The 27,523-nt window shown below is 33.9% G+C and overlaps 3 protein-coding genes across 10 annotated transcripts in view; 1 reads left to right on the top strand and 2 right to left on the bottom strand.

The window, feature by feature from the left end:
* Positions 1 to 18,526, top strand: part of LOC149476396 (androgen-dependent TFPI-regulating protein-like) — a 28,663-nt gene extending 10,137 nt beyond the window's left edge. Inside the window, exons 1-4 of one of the 2 annotated variants that reach the window (XM_089712322.1) lie at positions 10,305 to 10,616; positions 15,938 to 16,078; positions 16,734 to 16,954; positions 17,565 to 18,524. In XM_089712322.1, the coding sequence (XP_089568448.1) occupies positions 10,362 to 10,616; positions 15,938 to 16,078; positions 16,734 to 16,954; positions 17,565 to 17,907 (960 nt within the window). In that variant the 5' untranslated portion in view covers positions 10,305 to 10,361 and the 3' untranslated portion in view covers positions 17,908 to 18,524. Of the gene's footprint in view, positions 1 to 10,304; positions 10,617 to 15,937; positions 16,079 to 16,733; positions 16,955 to 17,564 lie in introns of those variants that run through there. The other variant, XM_089712323.1, reaches the window with a different exon arrangement.
* LOC149476386 (uncharacterized) overlaps positions 1 to 27,523 on the bottom strand; it is a 244,529-nt gene that overhangs the window by 1,400 nt on the left and 215,606 nt on the right. The gene's annotated exons all lie outside the window — the stretch shown is intronic.
* The window catches only part of LOC149476395 (uncharacterized), a 61,724-nt gene continuing 54,368 nt past the window's right edge, over positions 20,168 to 27,523 (bottom strand). For all 7 annotated transcript variants that reach the window (XM_089712145.1, XM_089712149.1, XM_089712151.1 and 4 more), the window contains exons 6-9: positions 25,261 to 25,394; positions 24,218 to 24,406; positions 23,614 to 23,685; positions 20,168 to 23,252 (exon numbers count right to left, since the gene is read on the bottom strand). In XM_089712145.1, the coding sequence (XP_089568271.1) occupies positions 20,933 to 23,252; positions 23,614 to 23,685; positions 24,218 to 24,406; positions 25,261 to 25,394 (2,715 nt within the window). In that variant the 3' untranslated portion in view covers positions 20,168 to 20,932. The remainder of the gene's footprint in view (positions 23,253 to 23,613; positions 23,686 to 24,217; positions 24,407 to 25,260; positions 25,395 to 27,523) is intronic.

Below are 27,523 nucleotides of genomic sequence, written 5' to 3'. Positions count from 1 at the left end.
TATACCTACAGTCTTCTTCTTCTTCTCTTAATTAATGGCTCCACCCAATAAAAAGGGACTTCGCCAATGTCCAGTATATATGGGAGAGACAGGACTCAAATTTCAACCAGTTAGACTTGTTCGGTCGTTACCAACTTGTGTTGAAGAACAATGAAGTTATTTGTTTAAGAACTAGGTTTTTTTGGATATTTCTGGCTACTAAACAAATTATATGTACCGACAAAGTATTCATAAAACAACAATTTGATAATACGGAAGTAGATTATTATCCACGGTCATGGCTTCATACGCAATAAATTAATTATATATTAGGTATATAATATATCTAAAATATGATCTTATCTAAAATTCGTAGTTTTATAATATTACTAGCTGTACTCGTATCCCGCGGTTTAACCCGCAGTGCTCCGCTTCTGTTGGGTCTTAGCGTGTAATTAAAAAAAATATACAAGTATTTCCTGATATAAGTGTGTTCAATCAAACGAACAAAATCATCAGCTTTATATATCTATGTAAAAGATAGAATTAAAACAAAGCCGGGCACGCGTGTCAGAAGTGAAACTTTAGCAAGATTTAAAGATACCAAAATCGTCGCCTTACTCCATGACGTCACAGTATTGCCATGACGCGACCTTGAAATTTACTCTCAACGCGCCAAAAGAAGTTTCACTTCAAAACTTTAATATTTTGGTTTCATGACTGTCAATATATTTAAATTATGTTTTATGATATTGTGTTATTAATTTATTTAGTAGTAGTTACCATATTTGATCTAACCTAGGTTAAACTCACAACCTTATATTGTTTATAACTTAATTATAGTTATTCTTTTGTTTATAGAAACAACAATTGAATTGTTTATGTTAATTGGACTAGGAAGGAAAAATACTCTAGTATTAAAAATACTTTTTTTTTACGTTTAGCACTTTGGATTAATTTAAACTATGGCGAATGCTGTTGAATTATTCATACACTAGATTTCCGCCCGCGGCTTTGTCCGCGTTTTCAAAGGAAAACCCGCATAGTTCCCATTCCCGTGGGATTTCCGGGATAAAACCTATCCTATGTGTTAATCCAAGTTACCCTCTATATGTGTGCTAAATTTCATTGTAATCGGTTCAGTAGTTTTTACGTGAAAGAGTAACAAACATCCATACATCCATACATCCATACTTACAAACTTTCGCCTTTATAATAGTATTAAGATTATTGGAAAAGCAAAGGGCTATAGATGCCGCGGTCGGTAGCTAAGTAGTCTAAATATGTACATATATATACAATAATGTTTGCAAAAGTAAAGGGATATCGATGCCGCGGTGCTATGCTAAATCTTCTCTTATACATAAAAATGAATCGCAAAATGTGTTGGTAAGCGCATAACTCGAGAACGGCTGAACCGATTTCGATAATTCTTTTTTTATTAAATTCCTTGAAGTACGAGGATGGTTTTTATGTAGAGAAAACGAAAATATGTACCACGGGCGAAGCCGGGGCGGACCGCTAGTATAATATACAATAATGTTTGCAAAAGTAAAGGGATATCGATGCCGCAAAATAAGTAGGTATATAAAAATGAATGTTTGTGTGTATCTACTTTATTTTGATGGAGTTTTTTTGAAGTGAAACTTCTTTATCGGGGTTGGAAAAAAATTTAGTTTAACATTTTTTCGTTACGCGCCATCTTTTTCTTATCCCTACCACGCGTGATTCGACGTATTTCTGTAAAGTTGCATATATACATAGTAAATTATTTTTTGAAAAATAAGGTCATAAAGAAGTTTCACTTCTTACGTGTGTACAATAGTACACGCACACATTTTTTTAACAGATAGAGGGTTCTCGAGGAAGTTTTTAGTGGAAAGCTAGTTTTGCAATATAATCAATAGGTACATACATACCTCACCGGCACGGAATCTTGGCCACTGCAAATTTTAGGGTAAAATAGCACTATTTCTTTTCTACTACAAAATTCAATAAAAATTTAATCAAAACTAGTTACTTTAATGTTTTTACTAACTTTTAGTAATAATTGGAAGTTTATAAGAAGTACTACTGCGTAGATATGAATTAAACAAGAATTTACGCTTTTCCTGTGAAATTTAAATGATTTCTTAAAAAATGCACAAAAATTAGAAAGAACGTTTCCATAAAAAAAATTGAACCTTTTAAGATAGGATGATTCCTTCTCTTTCCTTAAACACTATTTGCATCCAGTCTGGCATACTCTAGAAGACATTTTTGATGTCCACTTGAGCTATAGTATACCAAACGGCCCCAGCTGTATTTCTAAGCTTATCTAACATTGGTGCTGGGTTGGAATCGAACTTAATGTTTCTTTTAAGCATGTCCCAGATGTGTTCTATTGGATTAAGATCCGGGCTACGAGCTGGCCACTCCAATTTTTCAATAATAACCTCTTGAAGGTACTCTTATACGCATCGTACGACACGCGGACGTGCGTTATAGTGTATTAGTAGCAAATTTTCTTCACTGATAAACCTGTAATAGGGCTGAACATGTTCCTGGAGAATTTCCTCAATGTACCTGATCAAATTTAAGGCATTATCTACGATAACTAACTCCGTGCGAGCATCGGAACTTATACCTCCCCATACCATTATTGACCCTCCATGAAAAATCGCAGTTTGAGTGTGGTGATGGATGAAAAACTCTCTTCTCGTCTCGTCTATACTGACTCTTGGCTATCAGAAGCTCGTAAAGTGCCTTAGCAGTCATCTGTAAACACCTCACGAGCGCACTGGCTGTGGGTCCAGTTTTCATGTTCTCGTGCAAAACGAAGACGTGCTTCTCTGTGATGTCTGAGGAGTTCTGGACGGTGTGCTGGTCTGCAAACCTTCAAATTAACTTCCTTCATTAGTCTTCTCACCGATTGCTCACTCACATTTATTATCCTGGTGTTTTAGAGCCGGTGGTGTATCTCAAAAACTGTCAGAAAGCCATTTCTGAGTATCTCTTGAACAATAAACGGGTCTTCTCGAGCTGATGTGCACCTCACGCCTTCATTTCCTGGTCTGCACGTGTAGCTGCCAGTCTCCTGGTATCTTCTCCATGCATAGTGCATCGCTGAACGTGGTATGTACTGTACATTAGGTACTTTACATTGCAGCAGTCATTGGTCTAACATTGTGATGGCCTGAGCAGGTTGTTCAGATGTTAACGGCATTTTTTATTGTTTGTTATGATCATTGACTACAGTACAACAATAACAATATCTTAAAACGTCATAAACGATATCGAAAAAAGTTTTAAACGAACAATTCGTAACTTCGGCTTAACCGCACAAATCACAAATTTCGAGTAACTCTAAAAAAGTGGTAAAAGATTATTCTCAAACTTAATGATTTCTTACCATAAAATTAAACAAATAATATGTTAACATATCTGCATACAAAAAAATCGTGAAAAACACTTCAAACTTTTTTTATCGGCAAATTTGTAAGTGGCCAAGATTCCGTGCCGGTGAGTGTATAATAAAATCGTAGGAAATGAAAATTAAATATTTTATAAAAGAATACTTAGACCGTGATCTCGAAGCGATCGATTCGAAGTCGAAGCCAAAAATATAGTTATTAGAATTTTTGCCTGTTTGTCTGTACGTAGGTATGTCCGGTATTAACTCCAAGAGTACTGCATCAATTTACTTAAAATTTGGTACAGAGATAGCTTGAGACCTGAAGAAGGACATAGGATAGATTTGAATGGGATGGGACCGATGGGAACTTGAACTATGCGGGTTCTTCTTTGACTGCACGGGTGAAGCCGCGGGAGGAAAACGAGTTTCTAATAAATATTTATTTAAAGAGCTTTTCAATATCTACCGCAGATCTCAAAACTGGTTACCTATCTTAATCTCGAATTTTAATATTCCGAATATCATAATCCAGAAAACGTTTGGACGTTTTTTCATAACCCCGAATTTTAAAATTTCGAAGTTTTGTTTGCCATATAATCGCAACTCCGAATTTCATTTGCCCATTTCTTTATTTGTACGACGTTTTACAATCCAGACGAATGAGTTCCAGACATACGAATTCTAAATGCACAAAATCCAGATGACCGTAATCCATATGCACGAAAGCCAGATTTTTAAAACACAAATTTTTGAAATACAGTTAATTGATATCCAGACAAACAATGTCCAGATTTTTGAAATTCAAATAAACGATATCCAGCAAAACGAAATCCTTCCAGAGGGACGCCGCACGAACCTAACCTAACCTTCTGAATAGATTTTAACACTTTAACCTTTCTGTAATGGGCAAGTAAAACAATAGCGAGTCGGTTCTGGCACTCGCCGGCCGCTGCCGCGGCACGCTCGCTTCGCTCGCTCGGCTCGTGCGTGGGGGGTCACAGTTCAAACCTAACCTAACCTACTGAGTCGAATTTGACACTGAAACCTTTCTGTAATGGGCAAGTAAAACAATAGCGAGTCGGTTCTGGCACTCGCCGGCCGCTGCCGCGGCACGCTCGCTTCGCTCGCTCGGCTCGTGCATGGGGGGTCACAGTTCAAACCTAACCTAACCTACTGAGTCGGATTTGACACTTAAACCTTTCTGTAATAGGCAAGTAAAACAATAGCGAGTCATTTCTAGCGTGGGGGTCGTAGTTCAAACCTAACCTACTGAATCGACTTTGATACTAAAACTGGTCTGTAATGGACAAGTAAAACAATAAATTTACTAACTGACAATGATTATTTTCAGTCGATAGTAAAGGTATAATCACGATTGTATGGAAATCAAATAAAAAGATTATGAAAATCTGGCAATAGTTTATCTGCTATACGATTATATGGGAACCAAATAAAAAGATTATGAAAATTTGGCAATAGTTTATTTGGAAAATGGTACGATGGAAAACAAAAAAAAGTATTCTGAGAATCTGGTATAATAAGATCTGTATTATGAGAATACGGGAAACAAAAAAATACTTTTTAAAAATCTGGTTTTGGTGCATCTGGAAATTGATTCATCTGGGAAATTAAAAAAGGAATTTTAAAAATTTGTCATTCATTACATCTGTCTTTTAAGTGTTCTAACAACCGTTTTCGGGGTTTTAAGATTCGGGTAATAGAAATTCGAGTTTTTAATAGGTTACCCTCAAAACTATTACCTTGATCTTTGAACAGTTATTACATAATAATTTACATGAATTTTATTGTAAGTAGACACCTTGTTCAGTATATACGTATTATAATGTATCAAAAAATTGTATTATATTTGAAAATATTATTTCATAGTGTTGCCATATTGTTTAATCTAGGTGTTAGTTTGTTTGTGATGTTGTTATATTTTGGTTTGATAAATGAAAATTCTGTGGATTTGAGGATAGTTTTTTCGACGGTTGGCGGTGTGGTGAGTTGAATGTCCGCCATTTAAGGGTCAAAACTGGAAATGGTCATGGAATGGTCAAAATTTACCAACCGCAAGGCAGCAGCTTTCAAACAAAGAAAAAATCATCAAAATCGGTTCACCCAGTTAAACTCATATTATGTATACTTTTAAATTATTAAATAATATTTTTTTTAAAAAGTTTAGTCAAGCATTGTATTGACCACTGCTCTTATTGATGAACACTCAAAATATAATAATTATAGATATCTTCATACTACAAATTAATATCCCATCTTTTGAACATTCATTCTGTTTGAACTTTGAGAAGGAAACGCCCTAAACTTGCTACGAAAGTCCGCGGTCCAAAGTCCGTTGACTTTGGACTACACCACAGAATACAGTGTGGAAATTTTCGATGGGCCCTGTAGGGAAAGTACTTGAAATACTGAAGATAGGGAATTTTGCAAAAAGGAAACATTCCTTAATTTTTTAAAGATATAGAAATGCATTCATAGATTTTCGAAAAAATTCTCATTTCGACCGGGAATCGAACTAACTAAAAATAAAAAAAATAAAAATGTTATTTTTTTATTCAAATTGATATAACTAAATAGGCCTTAAACTATAGTATTTTCTATACCATTATATCCGTAAAATATTCCATTTTTAAGCTATTGCATAGTTTCTATCGCGGGCCTTGAGCGCGGGGACCGAATCCAGAAATTGCGTAACGAAAAACCTCACGCTCCCCACTCCGACGGGCGCGGAGGTGTGGCTTGAAGGCATAGCATGCAATAGCTTTACCGCGGCAGTCCCCGAGTGCCACACGTCTTTTTTTATAAATTTATGTACACTAAAATCTATTTAAAAAGATACAATGTGTATTATTTGTTCTTTCCCAGCATTCGCAGTCAAACGAATTTGATATATTTTGATAGATTTTGCAGATAATAGTGGTTTTGACCGGTAAAGTATTTCATATAGTTAAACAATAAACATATTTAAATGAACATTTCGCATAATAAGCAAAAAATGGCCTTGAATTATGACGGGAATCTAAAAATTTATGATAAAAAAGGCATAACCGCGTACAATATTTATTTGAAACTATAATTTTGTAGCATTTTATGCAAATAACTTATAATTATACGTTTATTTAGCTCCATTTTCTATACATATAAGATACTAGCTTTCCGCCCGCGGCTTCACCCGCGTTTTCAAAGAAAAACCCGCATAGTTCCTGTTCCCGTGGGATTTCCGGGATAAAACCTATTCTAAAGATTAACAAACATACACACATACACATAAACATTCATCCTCACAAAATTTCGCATTTATAATATCTATTAGTAGGAATCGTGTCATAGGTTTATGCCCGGGATACACGAGGCTTGATATTCCAAGCTAGGATAGCAAGTTAGTTCTCTTTGAAACTTTCTTATTTGACTGACCGGCTAGGTTGGTAGTGGCCCTGCCTTCCAAGCCAGAGGTCGTGGGTTCGATTCCCACCCGGGCAAATATTTGTGTGATGAACATAGATGTTTGCTCTGTATCTGGGTGTTAATCTATATCTATACTAATATTATAAATTATAAAGAGGAAAGGTTTGTATGTATGTATGTATGCATGTATGTATGTATTGTTTTCACGCATAAACTACTGGACCGATTTTGATGAAATTTGGCACAGATAATCTTTAGACCCTGAGAAAGAACATAGGCTACCTTTTATTGCGAAATATGCACCACGGGCGAAGCCGGGGCGGACCGCTAGTTATCTATATAAGTATTTATTTAAAATTATATATGTATGCTTATCAGCCATCTGGTTTCCATAACACAAACGAAAGCTTAGTATGGGATCAGATCGTGCCGTGTGTGAAAATTTCCTAAATATTTATTATTTATTCTTGGCTAGATGACCTGACTTGGGATATGCTATAGTTCTGTTAACATGAGGCTATATTATTTTAAGTAAGTATTATGGCTGTGACTGAGGTGACCACACGTCCATAATGATTTGCACACAAAAAAAAAAACAGTAAAAAATATGGTAAAAAAGAACAGTTTAGCAGCACATAGCAGTTTTGTATTAATTTATAACTTTCCTACGCCTACGTTTGTAAATTAGCAATTACGAAGCTAATAGGTATTATATTATAGCAAAAATAAAATATTAAAAAAATATAATTTGGAAAATCCAAAAGTGCACGCCTCATAATTTTTTTTTAATGTTTATTTATTAATTATTATTTTTGTTTATTTAATAACAATTAAACCACATCGAATCAGACCCTGAAAAATGAAAGGGTTCTATTCCTGAGCATACTCAAGCGTAAGAGAAAAAAAAAGACTCGATTAGTAAAGTATTTCGGTCGCTATCGTGTTAACAAGAAAAAGGATCCGCACATACAGACACACGGACGTCCAAGACAGAACTTTTTTAAACTGTTTTTTAACTAGTTTAAATAACAAGAATGACATCAAAAATATCATGAATGTTAAAAATAGTGTTTTTTCTTAATATGTGTGTGTATGTATTATCTTACAAGTGCAATGTATGATACATAAAGACATTTTAAGTTAGAAAAATCAGATGTTTTGCGCGAAGTGACAGTAGTACCCACCTCAACGCTTCGCTTATGAGGCGTGCAATAAAGGCTTTTTACAAAATGCGTCATACATCAAAATAGTAATATTTAAAATTCTTGTCTGTCTGTCTGTCGGATAATCTCTGGAACGGCTGGACCGATTTTGATGATACTTTCACTGACAAATAGCTGATGTAATACGGAGTAACTAGGGCTGCTTTTTATACGTACTGATACTACCATAGGAACATTAGGATTAAAAGGAAAAACTCATTTACGCGGTTGAAATCGCGGGACGCAGCTAGTCACTACATACCTAGTATAAAACAAAGTCGCTTTCTCTGTCCCTATGTCCTTTTGTATGCTTAAATCTTTAAAACTACGCAACGGATTTTGATGCGGTTTTTTTTAATAGATTCAAGAGGAAAGTTTTAGTATATAATTTATTATGTTTTAGATAAAGCGAGCGAAGCCGCGGGCGGAAAGCTAGTTACAAATAAACGACATGGTAAAATTCAAGACATTTACTTACAAAAGAGTGTATAAAATCATTATGTTATTTATACATACATACTTTTTTATGGCCGGGTAAAACTATAGAAAATAGTTTTTATTGATTGAAGTACATTCTTTCTGTGTGAAGGTAGTTTACGATTTCCATTTCGCATTATCTTAAAAATAATTAAATATCTAAGAAACTATTAAAATTAAGACATTATTTTTAAATCGAAATATTATTGTTCCATACAATGAATGACAAAGATAAAACTAAAAAAATGTTATCACAAAAATATTAACAAATAGTTAAACATCATGATAACGGCTAAACAATAAGTATGATATGATTGAACGGTTTGACTAGAATTGATTGTAGGTTTGCCAGTTTAGAGAAATCTCCCTAAATTATGGGAAAATAAAACACCAGCACGTGCAAGTATATTTAAATATGGGCTGATGATGATGATGATGAGGAAAATTAGCTATAGATGATGAACGTTTAATGTTCCTTTAAGTACTTACAGTGTTATATTAAAAAAAAATGTGTGCGTGTACACACGTAAGAAGTGAAACTTCATTATGACCTTATTTTTCAAAAAATAATTTAAAGTAAATTATTTTTTGCAACTTTACAGAAATACGTCGAATCATGCGTGGTGGGGATAAGAAAAAGATGGCGCGTAACGGAAAAATGTCACGCGTAACGCAAAAATGTTACACTAAATTTTTTTCCAAACCCCGATAAAGAAGTTTCACTTCAAAAATCTATAACATGATCTACATGATGAAAAGTAACGTAGGTAGATCATATTACTAAGTTCATATGTCAACTTTTTAACATGAAATTCCATCCAAAAATGTTCCGCTGTTCACAGTAGTTTCCTACCTATATTATTATTGACATATCAATTAAAAATTAATAAAAGATACCTAACTTATTATTATAAACATTATTACTATTTATAAATAGTAAAAAAGTTCTATCCTTATAAAGTCAATTTGAAAGGAATGCATATTGCATGTACCAAGTAATTGAGGTAAGATTGTTTTAAGTTTTTATTTTACAAATGTCTACATCAATTATATTACTATTTTTTACCCTTCTCTTTACAAGGACTGTCCCTTCATAAGTTATTTTTGTAATGTTGTTTATAGAACGGCAACATTAATTATATTAAGATTGTTACCTTTTGCCTGGAAGAGATCACTTCTAAGTTATCAGGTAGCCTAATGCACAATGCAGTATTTTGGTTATTATATAGATTGGTTCCCTTGTATAATTTTACTAAAGAATAAATAAATAAAATATAAATACAGGTATAAATATAGGTGTTCTTAGCAAAGTAATTAATTCATTATCATTACGAAGGGATTAGAATATATCATCATTAGTTAAATTGTTTAATAATTTAAGATGATTTCTGATTAATGTTTAACGTCTAATAAAGTTATTTATTTATAATCTGTGGAATAGATAACAGTGACAGTGATAAAACAATAGTAATAAATACGTATTATAATATCGTTAAAAAGTGTAAACAACATCTTAATGTATATAAATCTCGTGTCACAATGTTTGTCCTCTATGGACTCCTAAACCACTTAACCGATTATAATAAAATTCGCACACCATGTGCAGTTCGATCCAACTTGAGAGATAGGATATTTTATAAAAAGCATAAAAATGAAATTACATTAGGTACATACATAATTATCTAAAATTTTATAAAATATCGGGAAAATAATGTTATAATAATTTTTAACAAATTAATAAATATTTATTAAAAAAAACGTATAAATATTTTTTTCTTGGGAAAATCGAACTTACACATGGCAACATTTTAAAATGTATACCCATACCCTCTTCCTCAATTAGTCGCCCGTAAACCGGGCTTCTAATAGTTAAGTTTTTAGTTATAATGGAAGATTTTATACTATTCAGAGAAAACAATATATTTTACAATGTACTGTGTTTCTTGATTACTGAAAACGAGAAATTATTCAATAGAAACGATGCAGTTTTGTATTGGAGAACAGTTTTTCACATAATGGGGATTCTACACCATGCCTATATAGCATTATTTGCGAATGGCCTAGGCTTAGAGTTAAATCCTAATCCAGATATTAAGTGCCTGTATACTTACCGACTTGCTTATCTCACTGGATGGAACTTTGTAAGTACTTATGTTATAAACTTATTTTAAACCGACTTTTAATAACAAAGGGTTTCATTTTCGTTTGTGTATTTACATATATTATTGTATGTTACGACTTTGTGTAAATTGTGTTTGTGTAAGTTTGTGTAAATTGACAGTTTTTTTAATTATTAATTGTCCATGTGAATTATGTTAAATAGTGCATGTGTTCTATATTTTTTTTAGAAATATAGAACATATACAACAAAGATTAATTATTTTCAAGAATTTGACTTTGATTTCAGGTCGATATATTTGACATGTAAAATCAAAGAGAATACAAATACACGTCATGTACTACGTTGTAAAATAATATTTTTTGAACGTTATAGTCTTTAATTGTAAATATTTATTATTTAGAAAGAGGGTAGATTGAGCTAAGCTACGATATCTTAAACAGTGTAAACAAAAAACTATTTTACTTTAAAATACAACTGCAATGATGAAACATGATTTCATTTGTCATATCAGAGACAAATTACTTATTAGTTATTAGTGTAATAAAAAATAAATAAAAATAGCATCTGTGATAATTAATACATTAAAATCTGCTAAGACATTTAAAAGTTGTGGTGGAACTATGGGTGGAATAAAGAAACTAGAATAGGTACGTTTTAACAAAGAGAAAAGGTTTGAAGTTTTGTATTTTTACCCGACTACGGCAAAGCAAAAGGAGGGTTATGATTTTGACAGGCTATGTATGTATGTATGTATGTATGTATATATTATGTATGTATGTATGTATGTATGTATGTTCATCTGTTCCCTCGTAACTTCTAAACTACTTATCAGAATTCGACAAATGACATATCATTAGAAGCGTCTTAATTGTCCGCTGGTTATAGGCTATATGGGGTTTCACAAAATCTAATGTGGCGCCCTCTAGCGGACAAAACATACAGAGTAAAAAAATAAAGTTAAGATAAATATGCCGTGTTTGGTATCATTTGAAAGCTTTTTACTTGCACATTTTGAATATATATATACAGGGTGTCCGCCGGCAGATTTTACACTTTGAATTGTGTTTACGGCGACTAATAATGCGGAAGGGTGGGGATAGGGGTATCATTCGACGCGCCAGAGTTGCGGATTATTTAGTAGCCATGAGTCAGTGGACAGGAGCGAACCGCGCTTTTGCGGTTGAGGCGTATTTCGCGAACAATAATTCGACCAATGTGGCGAGGCGTCCTTTTTGTTCACGCTATGAAATCCGACGACTAAACGATGGGCCATCAAAACAATTAATATGGTCGTGGGTACAGAAGTTTAGAGGTTCTGGCTCACTTAAAATGAGCCTCGGCCTGGACCTTCAACGTCTGTTACTACGCCTGAAAACGTAGAACACGTGAGAAGAGAAATTTTACGTAATCCGCGTAAGTCTATTCGGAAGATTGCTGAACGTTACTGCGCAATGCTAGACAACTTTTTTATACCGAAGCTGCATCGTCATGTTAGTGACAATAATAGGACCAATTTTCAGCAGGATGGGGCCACGGCACACACTGCTAGGGACTCAATAGCAAAAGTGAGAGAACTTTTTCCCGGAAAATTAATAAGTCGCTTTGGCGACATAGCCTGGCCCCCTAGATCACCAGATCTGACACCTTGCGACTTTTTCCTATGGGGGGATATTTAAAGTCTCGCGTATACAGCAATTCACCATCAACAATACTGGCCCTCCAAGAAAATATACGACGCGAGGTTGCGGCGATCAATCCGGAACTTTGTAAGCGAGTTTTCGCCAACATGAAGGAAAGGTTACAAGAATGTTTGCAGCTAGAAGGACGCCATTTGAGTGGAGTGCTTTTAAAAAAATAAAATCCGCATTATTCTTCTGTAAGATAATTAATAAATGACTTTGATAGTATTCATGGTTCATTTTATTTTATTTTTTAAAGTGTAAAATCTGCCGGCGGACACCCTTTATTACTAGCATTTCCTTGTGACTTTACCTGTATTCATGGGCTGATTGCATATAATTCACATCTTTTCGTTCATATAGCTTCTTTATTAGTTCATCAATTTAACTTTTGTTTTATACTTTTTCAGCGTCGTTTTTTGTCGTAGTTGGGTTTTAGTTGTTTTACTTTTTATCTTGTGGTTGTAATTAATAAACTGCAATACTCAAAAAATTGTAAAAAATAAAATAATAGTAGCAGTAATTTTATTATTTACAATTTTAACGGTAAAACGAAAAATTATGCCATTTTAAAACTTTTTTGATTATGATTCCCCAATTTAATTTAATAAATAAATATATATATGTACTAGGAAATATTTTATAATGTTTATATTTTAAACATATCTAATGAACAATTACGTTCATTCATTACGTATAATTAATAAATAATATTATATCGATCATGATTCCAGTACGTGTGTTGCAGCTAAATTAACATATTTGTCAATATTAAAAAGTATTTGCATTTTAAAACTCTGAATACATTATTTTAAAATGATTAGTAATTACAATTATTATAATAACAATAAAATCCATACTTAATATTATAAATGCGAAAGTAACTCTGTCTGTCTGTCTGTTACTCAATCACGCCTAAACTACTGAACCAATTTTCATGAAATTTGGTATGGAGATATTTTGATACCCGAGAAAGGACATAGGCTACTTTTTATCCCGGGAAAATGACGCAATCCCGGAAATCCCACGGGAACGGGAACTATGCGGGTGTTTTTCTTTGACTGTGCGGGCGAAGCCGCGGGCGGTATAGTACCTAGTGTATAATATGTTAATAAGTACCTAGTGTATAAACTTCTGATTCTTTGCAATGATTTATACAAGCAGCATAGTTTGTACCTAATATGAATGTTTATATGTAACTAGCTTTCCGCCCGCGGCTTCGCCCGCTTTGTCTAAAATATAATAAATTATATACCTTCCTCTTGAATCACTCTATCAATTAAAAAAAAACCGCATCAAAATCCGTTGCGTAGGTTTAAAGATTTAAGCATACATAGGGACATAGGGACAGAGAAAGCGACTTTGTTTTATACTATGTAGTGATAAGCTGTGTCCCGCGATTTTACCCGCATTGCTCCGTGCCTGTTGATCGTAATGATATTACCCCATACCCTTCCTCCATAAATGGCCTATCTAACACTTAAGGAGTTTTTCAAATCGGACCAGTAGTTCGTATTCGTAGTCGGACCAGAGATAAGTATAGATGAATTCTAACTAATAGTGCTACTAATCATTAACTACTTATTCTTCAGACGTTATCTAATTAGACATTTTAAATAATTTCCTGCAACATCAAACTTGACCTCTCTCATAAAATCATTGATAAAGCTAGTCGTTGTTTGTTTGTTTATTGATAGATTATTTATTCGCATACAAGTCTATGCCCGTGAGTCTGTTCGCTTTTAATGTGAATTTTTATGGAATAAAGGAATAAATAATTAATATTTCAGGACAATTTTCACACACGGAAACATCTGATCCCATACTAAGCTTTTGCTTGTGTTATGGAAACAACAGGTGGCTGATAAACATACATATATAATTTTAAATAAATACTTATATAGATAATTAACACCCAGACACAGAGCAAACATATATTATGTTCATCACACAAATATTTGCTCTGGGTGGGAATCAAACCCACAACCTCGATGGTAGATGGGATACATCATACACCTATTTTTTATAAAACAATAATAAATCTGTAAAAATACCTTCAAAATCGGTACTGATGTTTTGAACGGAACAAACACACCGGTAGTTATTTGAACAGCACCATTTAATAAAACGGCTAGGCTATTAGTTGTTTTATTTACTTTTATGCTTTGTTTTAAAAATGTAAATTATTAATTACAAAATTACTATATTCTTTAGTAAAATACATGTTTTCAACTCGTGGCTTCTCTCGCGTGGCACCTGCTTAATCAGTTGCATATGTGCTAATCCATACTATAATCTATGTAAATTTCATACATTTTTCAAGAAACAAATATCCATACATACATCATCTTCATCATCAGCCTTTTGATGTCCACTGCTGGACGTAGGCCTCTCCTAATGCACGCCACTGTGCCCGGTCGTTGGCTCTTTGCATCCATACATATATACATACAAACAGACTCATAAAATAGGATTTGGTGACACAAAAACCTCATATTAATATCACGAGACGTGTCGAAATATGTGATAGGGACACGTGATCAGCCCTTTGACCGAGTCAATGACCTTCTAGATAACGTATTTAGGTGTTTAGAAACTATAATAATACAGTAAATATAAATATAAATAAATATTTCAGGACAATTTTCACACACGGCACGATCTGATCCCATACTAAGCTTTTGCTTGTGTTATGGAAACCAGATGGCTGATATACATACATATATAATTTTAAATAAATACTTATATAGATAATTAACACCCAGACAGACAGAGCAAACTTCTATGTTCATCACACAAATAGTTGCCCGGGTGGGAATCGAACCCACGACCTCTGGCTTGGAAGGCAGGGCCACTACCAACCAAGCCAACCGGTTAGTCGAATTAATAGTAATTTTTTTACTAGTGTTTATATAGGAAATTGTAATTTTATCACCGTATACCTACATATAGATATAACAGTGAGAAAATCCGGTTTTAAATCCGTAAAGAGACATGCGGCAGACAGATGTTCAAAGTCTATGAGATAACATTTGCCCTTACTGATAATTTTATAAACACTGTCCTACTGTGCGTCACATTTTTACAGTTGATTTACTTTGAATTATTGGCTTTGGCTTGTATAAGTATAAAAATATATGTGTGTATGTAATTGTATAAAGAGACAAGTCATTTAAAAAGTAATTGTTAATAGATACTTTACCAAAGTTTACCAAATACTATTTTACCAAAGAGAAATTAATAAATCAATTCATAAATTTTGAATTGCCTTGTCATGCTTTGGGTGTCTGTAAATTACTTGCGTGTGTTGTATGAATTATTGTATGTAATTACACACATGAACAAAATCCAGGGATATTTTGTTTTGCATCAAATATATAAAAAATCTATGAATTTTTTTGTGTTATTGTAAATGGAAGAATACCTAATAGCTCATTTTTATATCTCTAACGAAAAATAAAAAAATTTCTAGATTTTCTGTTTATATTGACGATTGTTGATATGATAAGGATCTTCATTTCGTTTTGCAAAAGTAGAAATTTTGACTATTGTTGGCATTTTTTTTATCAAAAATTAATTTTGTTGATGTGTAAATAACTAATACCACAGACTAATAATAATATACTACGTAGACCTAATACTAATTTATATTTGTTTCCAGTCCTTCCAGACATTCTTCCTCGGCCTGTCCCTACTGTACGATCTACTAGAATGGTTTGATAAACAAAACAGCAATGTGGCTGTCAAAATCAAGTATTGGAGAGATGTGCTGTTCTGTAGTGCAGTGGTGCCTTTTACTCTGGTGAGTATGATTTAAGTCGTTGTTCACCTTTACCTTCGCACTCAAAAGACCTTTCTGTGGCTGTATCACACTGCATAAATGTAATAATGGGTAAAATATGATTACCAAATCTACACACAGTTGTTAAGCAGCCAACAAAATTCAGATTGTTTTATTGTAAGCATTTGTATTGTAAATTACATTAAAAGGAGTAACAGTCGTTTCCTGCCGATTCTTCTAGTTAGAAAGGACATTTATTTTATTTTTTAAGCTATTGCATAGCTTCTATCGCGGGCCTTGAGCGCGGGGACCGAATCCAGAAATTCCGTAGCGAAAAAACCTCACGCTCCCCACTCCGACGGGCACGGAGGTGTGGCTTGAAGGCATAGCATGCAATAGCTTTACCGCGGCAGTCCCCGAGTGCCACACGTCTTTTTATTTTATAACACTTCATTGCACAAACTAAATTATGACAAAAAGAACATTAATGCAAAAGAAAGGCATAGTTTGTACAAGAGGCGGCCTTATTGCTAATCAGCTATCTCTACCAAGCAACCTGATGGTTACATTCTGAATCAGTAGTATAAAAAAATACATGTTTTAAGAAAACCAAATCCTATCATTACAACAACTACTTCTTACTTCTTCATTTATTTTTTCAACTTAAATCTTTCAGTTCGTCACCTCAATGTTCTGGTCAGTATATGCGATAGACCGAGAACTGGTATTCCCCACGATATACGACGAAGTGGTACCCTGGTGGTTCAACCACTGCGTCCACACGAACATCGTGGTGGTGTTAGTATTGGAGACACTGCTCCAGGCAAGGAGGAAACCCACGGATGAGAAGGTGGAACAGACTATTTATTGGGGGGTCGCGTTTGCGTATGCTGTTGTGTGAGTATTGATTTGATTTTGACGTGACAACATCTTATAATTCGATAGAGCCGGCTGCACGCACGAAAAAACATGACTCATGCGGCGTTACCTCGCTCTGAGGCGTTCCATGTAAGGCTTGAAGTGCAAGCGAGAGCGCGGAACGAGCGACAAAGAAGCACAATCGGACGTTGTCACGTTCAACTATCGTCAGTAAACCGACTTTACAAACATCCAATTTTTTTGTTACCCACTAATATTAATTAAACGTTTGGTACTCTTTCACGCAAAGACTGCTCAACCGATTTTCATAAAATTTGGCACACACATTATAGAGGATAACTAATTAGAATAACAATAAGGATAACACATAGAACTTACTACCCCGACAATCCCACGGAAACGGGAAATATTTTCCTTTGACTACGTGAGCGAAGCTTCGGGCGAAAAGCTATTTCTTTGTAAATGATAAATTTAAAAACGTAGTATTAGGTATTTATTTAAAATCATATGTTTATCAGTCATCTGGTTTCCATAACACAAGCGAAAGCTTAGTATGGGTTCAGATCGTGCCGTGTGTGAAAATTGTCCTGAAATATTTAATATTTAATTTAATTATTTATTTCAACAGGTACTACACAATATACTTCGCGACACACAGATGGTTATACCAAGTTTTCGGCGTAATGACTTGGTGGCAAGTGTGCATCTACCAAATATTCATTTGGGGCATTTCTTACGTGTTCTACAAAGTACAATTTCCGATAAATAGATTGGTCCATGGCCAGGAAACTGAGGAAAATGTAGAACAAGAAGATAATGTAGAGCAAAAAGAAACGAATGTGGAAGAAAAGATAAAAGATAGTAATACAGGTAAGGTAATTACGGATTTGAAGACGCCCCCGTTTTCGACAAGGTCTTGGAGTTTGAAGTTTCGCAGTTTGCGAAATCAGTTTGAAACGTCGCGACTGTAGGTTAAGAAACGCGGCGTTTTTTTCAGTTTTAGTGTATTTTAGAATTTACTAGTTTTTATTTTTTATTTTGGAAGCATACATAAATGAAGTTTACATACATTTTTTAATAGGAATAGAGCTTACTGATGAAGGTTGATAATATTAGCTTTTTAACAATTTTAATGTGATTACAGAGTCTTTATATTTTGACATAAAGTAAATAATGATAAAGTTTTATTAAATGTATCTAACGATCGTATTTTTTTAAATTTTGAGACATTTTTTACATGTAATAAGTGAATAAATCATGAATTGAATTGAAAATTATATAATTATGTAACAGATTATGAAAATAAATATAATGTAAAATGATAAAAAAACGCCGCATTTAAACGCTGTGTTATATTAAGGCTAACGGTAATAGAAAAAATATTTGTTGTATCAATGAATAATCATAGTATTTGAATGTATAAATAGTAAGTTTTTATTTATGTCCTTGCAAATAATGTTAAATAATTCCTGTTTTTCTTACAAATTGTGCGAAATTTACATAAGAATGTCAAAAAACTAAGTATTTGTAAGTAAAAGGAATATTTTCACATTATATGTATGGGCTTTTTGTAATTAATTGGTGATAGATAATAAATATTTACAAATATAATGTTTTTTTTTTATTTACCTTCGCTTAACCTTTTATTTTTGATAATAGATACGGTGTAAGTTAAGCGCGGTCAGTATATGGATGGGTGACTGCGTAGGTAGTATTTTTATTGAAAGCTTTCATATTATATTTGCTTGTACATTCAGTAAGTACAGTACAAATCGGACCAGTAGTTCCCGTGATTAGCGCGTTCAAACAAATAAACAATATTATTTGATGATTAAGATTAAGTAACAAATGCTATTCATAAAAATAAAACAAATACGAAATTGCTACCTGTCTGATCGCTTTTACGGCTAAACCACAGCACCGATTTGGGTGAAATTTGCAATGAAAATACATAGTTACTTCGGGTCAAACATAGGATACATATTTTTTATGAATAATTTCTAAACATTTGAAATAGGAGATATGCAGCATTTTATATGGTAAATACGGTAAGTAGTAAAGATATAAAAATAAAATAAAAAAATATTTTTAAAAATTTTATTGTTTTTACAAACTTAAAAATAATGTTTACAAATAATTACAAACTTGTTTTATTACCAATACATCAGTGCTTAGACGAAATCGTACATGTCCTAATTTTAAAGATTACAGTCAATAATATTATAAGTAAAAAGTTAGATATATCACCAACACATATTCGATTAACGGCACACTAACGCACACACGATTAGACGTCACAGTGATATGGCATGATTCAATCGTGTGCGATAGAGACAACTGAAGTTAAATGTGGCTAATTAGCCTTTTGACGTGACAACGTCTTATAATTCGATAGCGCCGGCTGCACGCACGAAAAAACATGACTCATGCGGCGTTACCTCGCTCTCTGAGACGTTCCAAGAGGCTTGAAGTGCAAGCGAGAGCGCAGAACGAGCGACAAAGAAGCACAATCGGACGTTGTCACGTTCAACTATCGTCAGTAAACCGACTTTACAGACAACCATTTTTACTTAAAATATCATTGATTTTAGACAAATATTATACAGAACTAAGACGTAACGATTTCATTATAACTAGGTAACCTTTGAAAAATAGCGATTTACTAAAAAAATAGGTAACTAAGAGTATTTTAAATTCGATGACTATTGGCAGTGATAGATTTTCTTAAAATATTAGTATGTTCTTAACGGATTTGAACCGCGTTATTTACAAGGATTCGATTTAAAGAATGATGATTTTTACTATGTACTTGCATATAATATTAAATCAGTTAATTTTTAGACTTAAATTTTGAATAAATCGCGTTTTAAATCCGTTATATTTATGTTAGATTTATGTAAAAATTGGATATTGTGAGGTTTATTTACGCGTAAGAATAAAATGAAAAATATAGTATTAAAAAAAGATAAATATACACAGACTCATGGACGTATAAAAAAAGACGGACGCCGTATTACGAACAAACAACGTGAAGCCACCATAGTAAGCTAGCGATCGTGTAAAGACAATAAACACGCACACACTCTCACCATAGTAAGCTAGTCGGCCGCCATTACGTCGTGAACTACCGACTGATTAACTGCGTCACTGTTTCACAAAAAATATTTAAAATGCTGTCTTGCGTGGTTAAATGGTGTCGCAACAGTACAATTTTAAATAACAAAACACGAGGGATTACATTCCACAGGGAAGCAAGTTATTTCTTTTATGTTTTAATGACAAAATTATTACGGCAAAATTTATAGAAAAAAATACAGCCGCCATTGTCAACAGGACAGCTGTTGCCATGGCAACATGGCACACACACATGGATGTTTCGCCGCCATTACTAGGCTTCACTCAATGTTTAGGCGATATACCGTCCGTCTTTTTTTATACGTCCATGCACAGACTATACATATGTATATGACATAAATGATGAAAATAAATGTGCTTACTAATAAATAAATTTGTGTATTTTTGTTTCTTATTTTTTATTCCCTATTGATATATTATACATATAAATAATAATTATTTTTTGTCTTAATCCTACATCAAAAAATATTTTATTATCTGTGCCAATATATTTTTTACAGTGTGTTTTATGTACACAGTATTAAACTAAAATTAACTACATAATATAAGAAATTATAGTATTTTAAATTTGCTAAAATATCTTTCTTGGGTAACTTCTGGTCAAATTTTCCAACTATGTATAATATGAAAATTGTTTGAATAAAAGTTAATAAAATATTATTATATTGAAGAAAATATATCTATAAATCATATTATTACAGAGATATAGATTAGTTTTTAAAACAGTTAAAACTGAACTTGTTTTTTTACAGCAATCCTATCAGTTTTTGTTCAACTGTTTAATATATCGAGTCTCGAAGCATCGGATTCTTACAATCTAAATCACAACGCTTCCATCTTTCAAAGGTTACCCTTAGCTATTTAAAAGAAATCCCCATATGGTCTATACACGAGTTGTCTAACCGGCCGTGTGAGGCCATCCTTATAGCCCTGTGGTTTCAAGTAATATGACGTAGGAGTTCGGATACTCACTCCGGAAATTTGGGGCAATTTTCTAACTTGGTACTGGGATAATTCTGAAGCTGCATACTGCGGATCTGGTTGAAGACTATTCCTAAATCTACTGAAGGTATAATCTCGATTTGTAGGAACGATGAAACCGCTAGGAGCACGTATATTAGGCAATGATGGAGCTAGAGCATCGTTAAATCGCTCGTCGTACTCATTTTCAATTGAATCAGCTAAATTTTGCTTGATGGATACGTCTAGTTTTAACGGTTTGCCTGTTGCTGTGTAGGGTTTGGATATTTCTGGTTTTGGTTCTATTTTCTTGTCTTCTTTGTTGATCTGGGAGATGTAAGGTTTAAGATATGCGCCTGGTTTGAGTGTTGATTCTAATTGTTCTTTTATTGCTTCATAGTTATCGTTAAATGTTCGTAGGACTTTTGTGGCTAGGTCTTTCGCTCTGTTCGCTTGTGTTGTTGTAGGTGGATTGGTTTTGACTTCTGCGGCTTTTGTTGTTGTTTCTGGTTCTTTTTTGTTCTCATAATCTTCTTCATCTTCGTCGTAGTATTCATATTCTTCTTCTAGTTTCGGTGTTGTTGCCGCGGTAGGAACGGTTGTTGTTGTGCGTGTGGTTGTTGTTGTTTGTCTTGTGGTGGTAGGTTTGGGTGTAGTAGTGGTAGTGGTGGTAGTAGTGGTAGTAGTGCTAGTGGTAGTAGTAGAGGAAGTAGTAGTCGGTTTAGGGGTGGTATTTGGTGCTGAGTTCATGTTTTTCCCACCTACCGGTTGTAATCCTCTTGGTAGGTAGGGACTCCCACCCCTAGACGGTAAAAAAGGACGCTTTACAACTTTGACGTTTGTCCTGACGTCCTTTACCTTGTCGACTATGTCGTCGTCTAACCTTTTTCTAGGGGGCGCTTCTTTTTCTTTTTCCTCATCGTAATAGTCATCATCTTTTACTTTTACTGGTCTATCTTCCTTGCCTCTTTGCGCGTAAGTGTATTTCGCAGTTTTAGGAGTAGGCTCGTAATAGTATTCATCGTCATCGTAATCTATCGGTCTTTTAGGCTTTTTCGCTTTTAAATTAGCAGGGCCTGTTGGTCTGGATGGTTTAAATTTTTCTCTTTCGACAGGCTCTGGTTTAGGCCTCTGCTGAAATGTGCTAGTTTTAGCTGACGGCATCGGTCTACTTATATCGTCTTCTTCGTAATCATCATAATAATCATCTTCAGCCGCTTTCGCTGGTAATTTAGTGGTAGATACGGGAACGTAATCGTACTTGTCCTTTTCACTTAAAGGGACTGGACGTTTTATTTTTGGCGGCATTCTCGGTTTGCTAAAAATACCGTGACCATTCGGCTTAACTAAAGGCTGTGATGGATCTGGAGCCGTGGATACTGGGCGCTTTTCTTCTTGTATTTTATCTTCATCATCGTAGTTTCTCTCCGGTTTTACATACGGTCTTTCTTCTCTATCTCTACCCTTGAATGGCCGGTACTGTCCACGTCCTTCGCTTGAAGGTCTTTCTATTGGCTTAACGTCAGCGATTTCATCTCTTAGCGGTCTCCTATCGGGTCTCTTGTCGTCTCTCGAACGAAATTCATAACGTGGACGAATTTCGTCGCGAGGTCTGACTTCATCTCGCGGCTTAATATCATCAATTATTTCCGGTTCATCCCGTGGCCTTATTTCATCCCTAGGTCTTATTTCGTCTCTAGGTCTTACTTCATCCCTAGATCTTACTTCATCTCTAGGTCTGATTTCATCCCTTGGTCTAATTTCATCCCTTGGTCTGATTTCATCCCTTGGCCTTACTTCATCACGAGGCCTCATTTCATCCCTAGGTCTGACTTCATCCCTTGGTCTGATTTCATCCCTTGGCCTGACTTCATCGCGCGGCCTCATTTCATCTCTAGGACGTTCATCTCTTAATCGTTCATCATCTCTCGGTCTATCTAGTTTATCATTTTCAACTTCATCCCTGGATCTAAATTCGTCCCTCGGTCTTTGTTTTGGTCGTGCACTTGGTCTTGGCCTATCTTCATCTTCAGCTATATATCTTTCATCCTCTTCATCCCGTGGTCTTTGCCGTCTTCCACCTTTGTAGGGTCGTCTTTCCTCATCGTCGTACGGTCTTCTGTTGTCTGTGTACGGTCTTTTTGTTCTCGGTCTGTCATACGGTCTTCTATCTTCGTATTCTTCGTCCACTTCGTCCCGTGGTCTTGTTCGGGTTTCGTATCTGTAATGTATTGACAAATTAATAATAAATTTCACAAGAAAATGTATGAATACAATAATCAGACATACTAATATTTGAACCCATACAAATGTAAGAAAGTCGTTTTTTTATATTTACGTTTTAGGGCATTCTAAATTTCATTAATTTAAAAATTCATAAGTTGTTTTATAGTAGTGTATTAAAATTTTTTTCGTTGATTTGTGTCTCTTTGATAATTGATAAAATTTGAAAAATCGTCTAGGTACTATTCTAAACATTTCATTCAACATTCAGTTTTAGTTATTCTAAGTTTCAGTTAACCTAAGTTAATCTAAGTAACCACACAGCATATACTACTTACTATAAATTAATGTTTCCTTACCTGTCATCATAATCATCCTGTGGTCTTCTTTTACCAGGTCTGGCAGGTCTGGGTCTTTGGCGTCTACCTCCTCTGAAAAACCATAATTAAACAGGTTAAAATGGATTGCATAGATAATAATAAGTACCTGAACTATATAATATATGGTTTACTTCATTACGATTCATCACTAATAATAAAATTTTAACATAGCATCCGATAATTTAACGTATTTTATTATAAAAGAAAGTCAAGTATTGTATATTATTACCATTAAATATATTTTGTACCCTGCATGTACTATAAAATATCCTATAGATCGACTAAAGAGAAAACGAAGAAGATACACAAACACCGAGACACAAATTAATAATACTAAAGACAGTTATCCTACTAATATTATGAATCCGAAAAGTGAGACATAATATATCCATATGCATGTATGTTTGTTATCTTAACGCAAATACTACTGAACCGATTACAATGAAATTGAGCACACATATAGAGGGTAACTTGCATTAACACATAGGATAGGTTTTATCCCAGAAATCCCACGGGAACGGGAACTATGCGGGTTTTTCTTTGAATACGCGGGCGAAGCAAAACCGAAATTTCTCATATTCACCTTTCTTCATAATCATATTCATCTCGATCCCGTGGATAATAATATTCATCATCGTCGTAATACTCATATCTATGGTAGGGGCGCCTGCGACCCGGTCTGGGCGGGCGGGGGGTAGTCGTGGTAGTTGTGGTCGTGGTGGAGGGGGGCGCGGGGGTAGTGGTACTGTCTTGTTTGTAGAGCGCTTCGTTTCTGGAATAAATAATATTATTTTATGAGTTATTTGTTAAATGGTGTTAAAATTTGTAATTTACTTTGTGTTATTTATTATTATAAAAATATTTAATAAAAAATATTAAAATAAAAATATTCGATTCCATGATATTTTTTTAAGAGATTTTACGAGAAGTTAAAAATTAATTAATTTAAATAAATTTAATTTAATTTAATATAATAATATTATAATTATTATAAATTAATATTATATTTATTATAATTTAATTTCAAAAATGAAAAAAAACATATTTTTTTCATTTTTTAGCTAGTTCGATTCCCGGTTGAAGAAAATAAAACTTCGAAAATCTTTGAATGCAGTTCTATTTCTCTTTAAAAATAAAGGGATGTTTCCTTTAAGCAAAATTTGCTGTCTCAAGTATTTCTAGTAGGTACTTCAAGTACTTCCCTCTCATCGAAAATTTCAACCCTGTATACATTCGAAGCTCATTATTGCAGCGCATCAGGGATGTTTGCAGTAGCTCGTATAGACTGTTTTTACGCTACAATGCGAAAAAGATGCACATCCCTGGTGCGCCGTGTGCGGGACAGCCCCAATGTAATCATGCGCTGTATAGCGAGTCGGCTCGACTGCTGGTATGTAAACCACTGCTGCAAATTGTTTGCTTCTTTGATAGCATCAAGCGTTGTAGCGGTGGTGTGCATTTCTAGCAGTCATAATAAATTGTATTATTTTTACTAACATAATTTTTAAGTTATTAATTGTTACTAACAAAATGAGTCCTGGTTACTTGAATAAATGAATGAATTATTATTATAAATTATTTCAATCATATCAATAAAAATCTATTAAATAATTAAGAAATAGGTACCTGCTAAAATAATTCGCTGAGTTTTTGCAGTCAACTTCAGACACGAATTGACAAATGAATGTTTTCTGGTCGAATGCTGTGTAGTTCGCGCAGAGGAAGTCGTATCTAGTACCGAATAAACAGTGATGGTAGACCTGGAAGGGACAAAATAGAAAATAAATATATGTTTGTTGAGATTTATTAAAGTAACAAACCATAATCTATTATTGTTGTTTTAAGACGATACACAAAAAAAAATCCACTGCTTGGCGGGCGGAGTCTAATAGCTCGCTATCGCGAACGCGGGTGTGCGCGAAGTCATTCTTGCATACTCGCCGCGCTGCCGCTGGCCGACTCGGGACAAACATGTATGGAGTCGTCATACAGTTATAATATTGTTATACATATATTTAATTGTTGATTTATTGGTTTTATTTTCTTGCTTATAAACACAAAATTATCTTCTTTTTAACAACTACTTAGACATTATTAATAATTATTAATTATTATTATTTCGTAATGTTTACTTTATTACAAAATAATACAGGTTATAAATAATCTTTAAAATAACAAAAAATATTGTTACTCTGAAAAAATGAAATGGTACCTAATTACGCGGACTACTGAATTGATTTAGATAGAATTTGATGCTGACGTAGATATTACATCATGCCCAGAAATGAAAGGTACTATTTCTGAAAGAAGTTATAAACCCTAATTCTTCTCAGTCAAAGTCAAGAGTGGAAGATATCGCTAATACAGTAAAACTGATGCGAAACTTTGGATGTTAATTTGTATATTTTTTCGTTAGTTGTTACTTAATCACGTCAAGACTACATTACCAATTTTGATAAAATATAGCTAATTGCCTGGATTTACACATAGGATACTTTTTATCCGAACTGAACACTTCTGTGGGATAAAACAGGATTCACGATATAACCTAATTCCACGCGGGCAAAGCCGCGGTCGGAATGATATTTTTTTAAATAAAAAAATTGTTTAAAAAAAACACAAAATATATTGACGCATGTATTTATTTTTTGCACTCTATTATAATTGTAATTATTCATTACAAATAATCAAAATAAAATAGCCAGAACAAAGTTAGGCCCTGGTAGGATAGGTAGGCAGGTACAGCAATGTGAGACGAACACTGGCTTATTTATACCAATAATAATGTATTATAAACATTAAATTAAGTTTACTTTCTAACAACAAAAATACATAATATTAGCTAATGTGAAAACGAATCAACCAATCATCCCACAACAATGAAATGTGCACACAAATATTCATCCAAATCGGTTCATGTGATTAGGAGGAGTGACTGCAGCGCCATCTTCCGGGCCCAATTGTGTTTCCAGATCACCCAGGAACTCAATTTAATATACTTACACAAAATTTTTCGAAATGAAAACTCACATTACTATGTAAATATGAATATAAACCGGTTTTAGTACTAAGCAATTTCCCGCACAGGTGTAGTAAGTATAAATGAAATAAATATCAACATCAAATTCTTTATACAACATACTTATCTACCACCTACTAAGAAATTCTTGAAATTTTTTCGTATTTTTTTAAAATATAATACTACTCCAACGAGCTCCTGTTCCATAATTCCATATTACGTCCACCATACTTCCACTAAGTTCACCATGATTTTTTATTTCTTTGCACTTTGTTGCTTTTTGCTAAAAATGGAATCATGCGATAAAACCAGTAGAGCGTTGATAACATACATTTTTGACTGAATAAAGGTACTTACGAAGGAGTGGGTTCACATTGTGAACAATCAGTGGGTTTATTTTCTTTCTGGATTCCGGATTTCTGAAAAGATTATTTATGCTATAAATGAAAAAATCTTACACATTCGTTATGTACTTAAAACAGGGGTACATATCAAACATCGTCTATAATACAATTATCATCAAATTTAAAATAAAACCAACTTACTTCTTAATTTGTTCCAATTGTAAGCATTCTTTTTCCTCCAACCTTTATGTTTCTTCTTCTTATTTTCTTTATTGTCCCCATTTGTCTCATTTTGTCTTATCGTGTTGTCACCCTTTTTTACGATTGCGCAAGCGACACAAGTTCCCCGTGTGACGGCCGTAGCGGGAATGACTCGTGCAGCGATCGGGGTAGGAAGGTACAGGGCGGCTCTCGCTATATTGGCTGGTCAGGCGCTAATTTCAAGTATTTCTTGTTTATTTCAAAACCATCGCATATTTCAAAATTCTAACACGGTAGACGTATAGGTTGTATATTTTATAGTTAA

This window comes from Colias philodice, chromosome 28 (genome assembly GCF_061535455.1).
Source record: "Colias philodice isolate Cphi_HAF_F1 chromosome 28, ilColPhil1 Martin Lab GWU primary, whole genome shotgun sequence".
Classification (NCBI taxonomy): Eukaryota; Metazoa; Arthropoda; class Insecta; order Lepidoptera; family Pieridae; genus Colias; species Colias philodice.
This window is presented reverse-complemented; position numbering and strand designations above follow the sequence as displayed.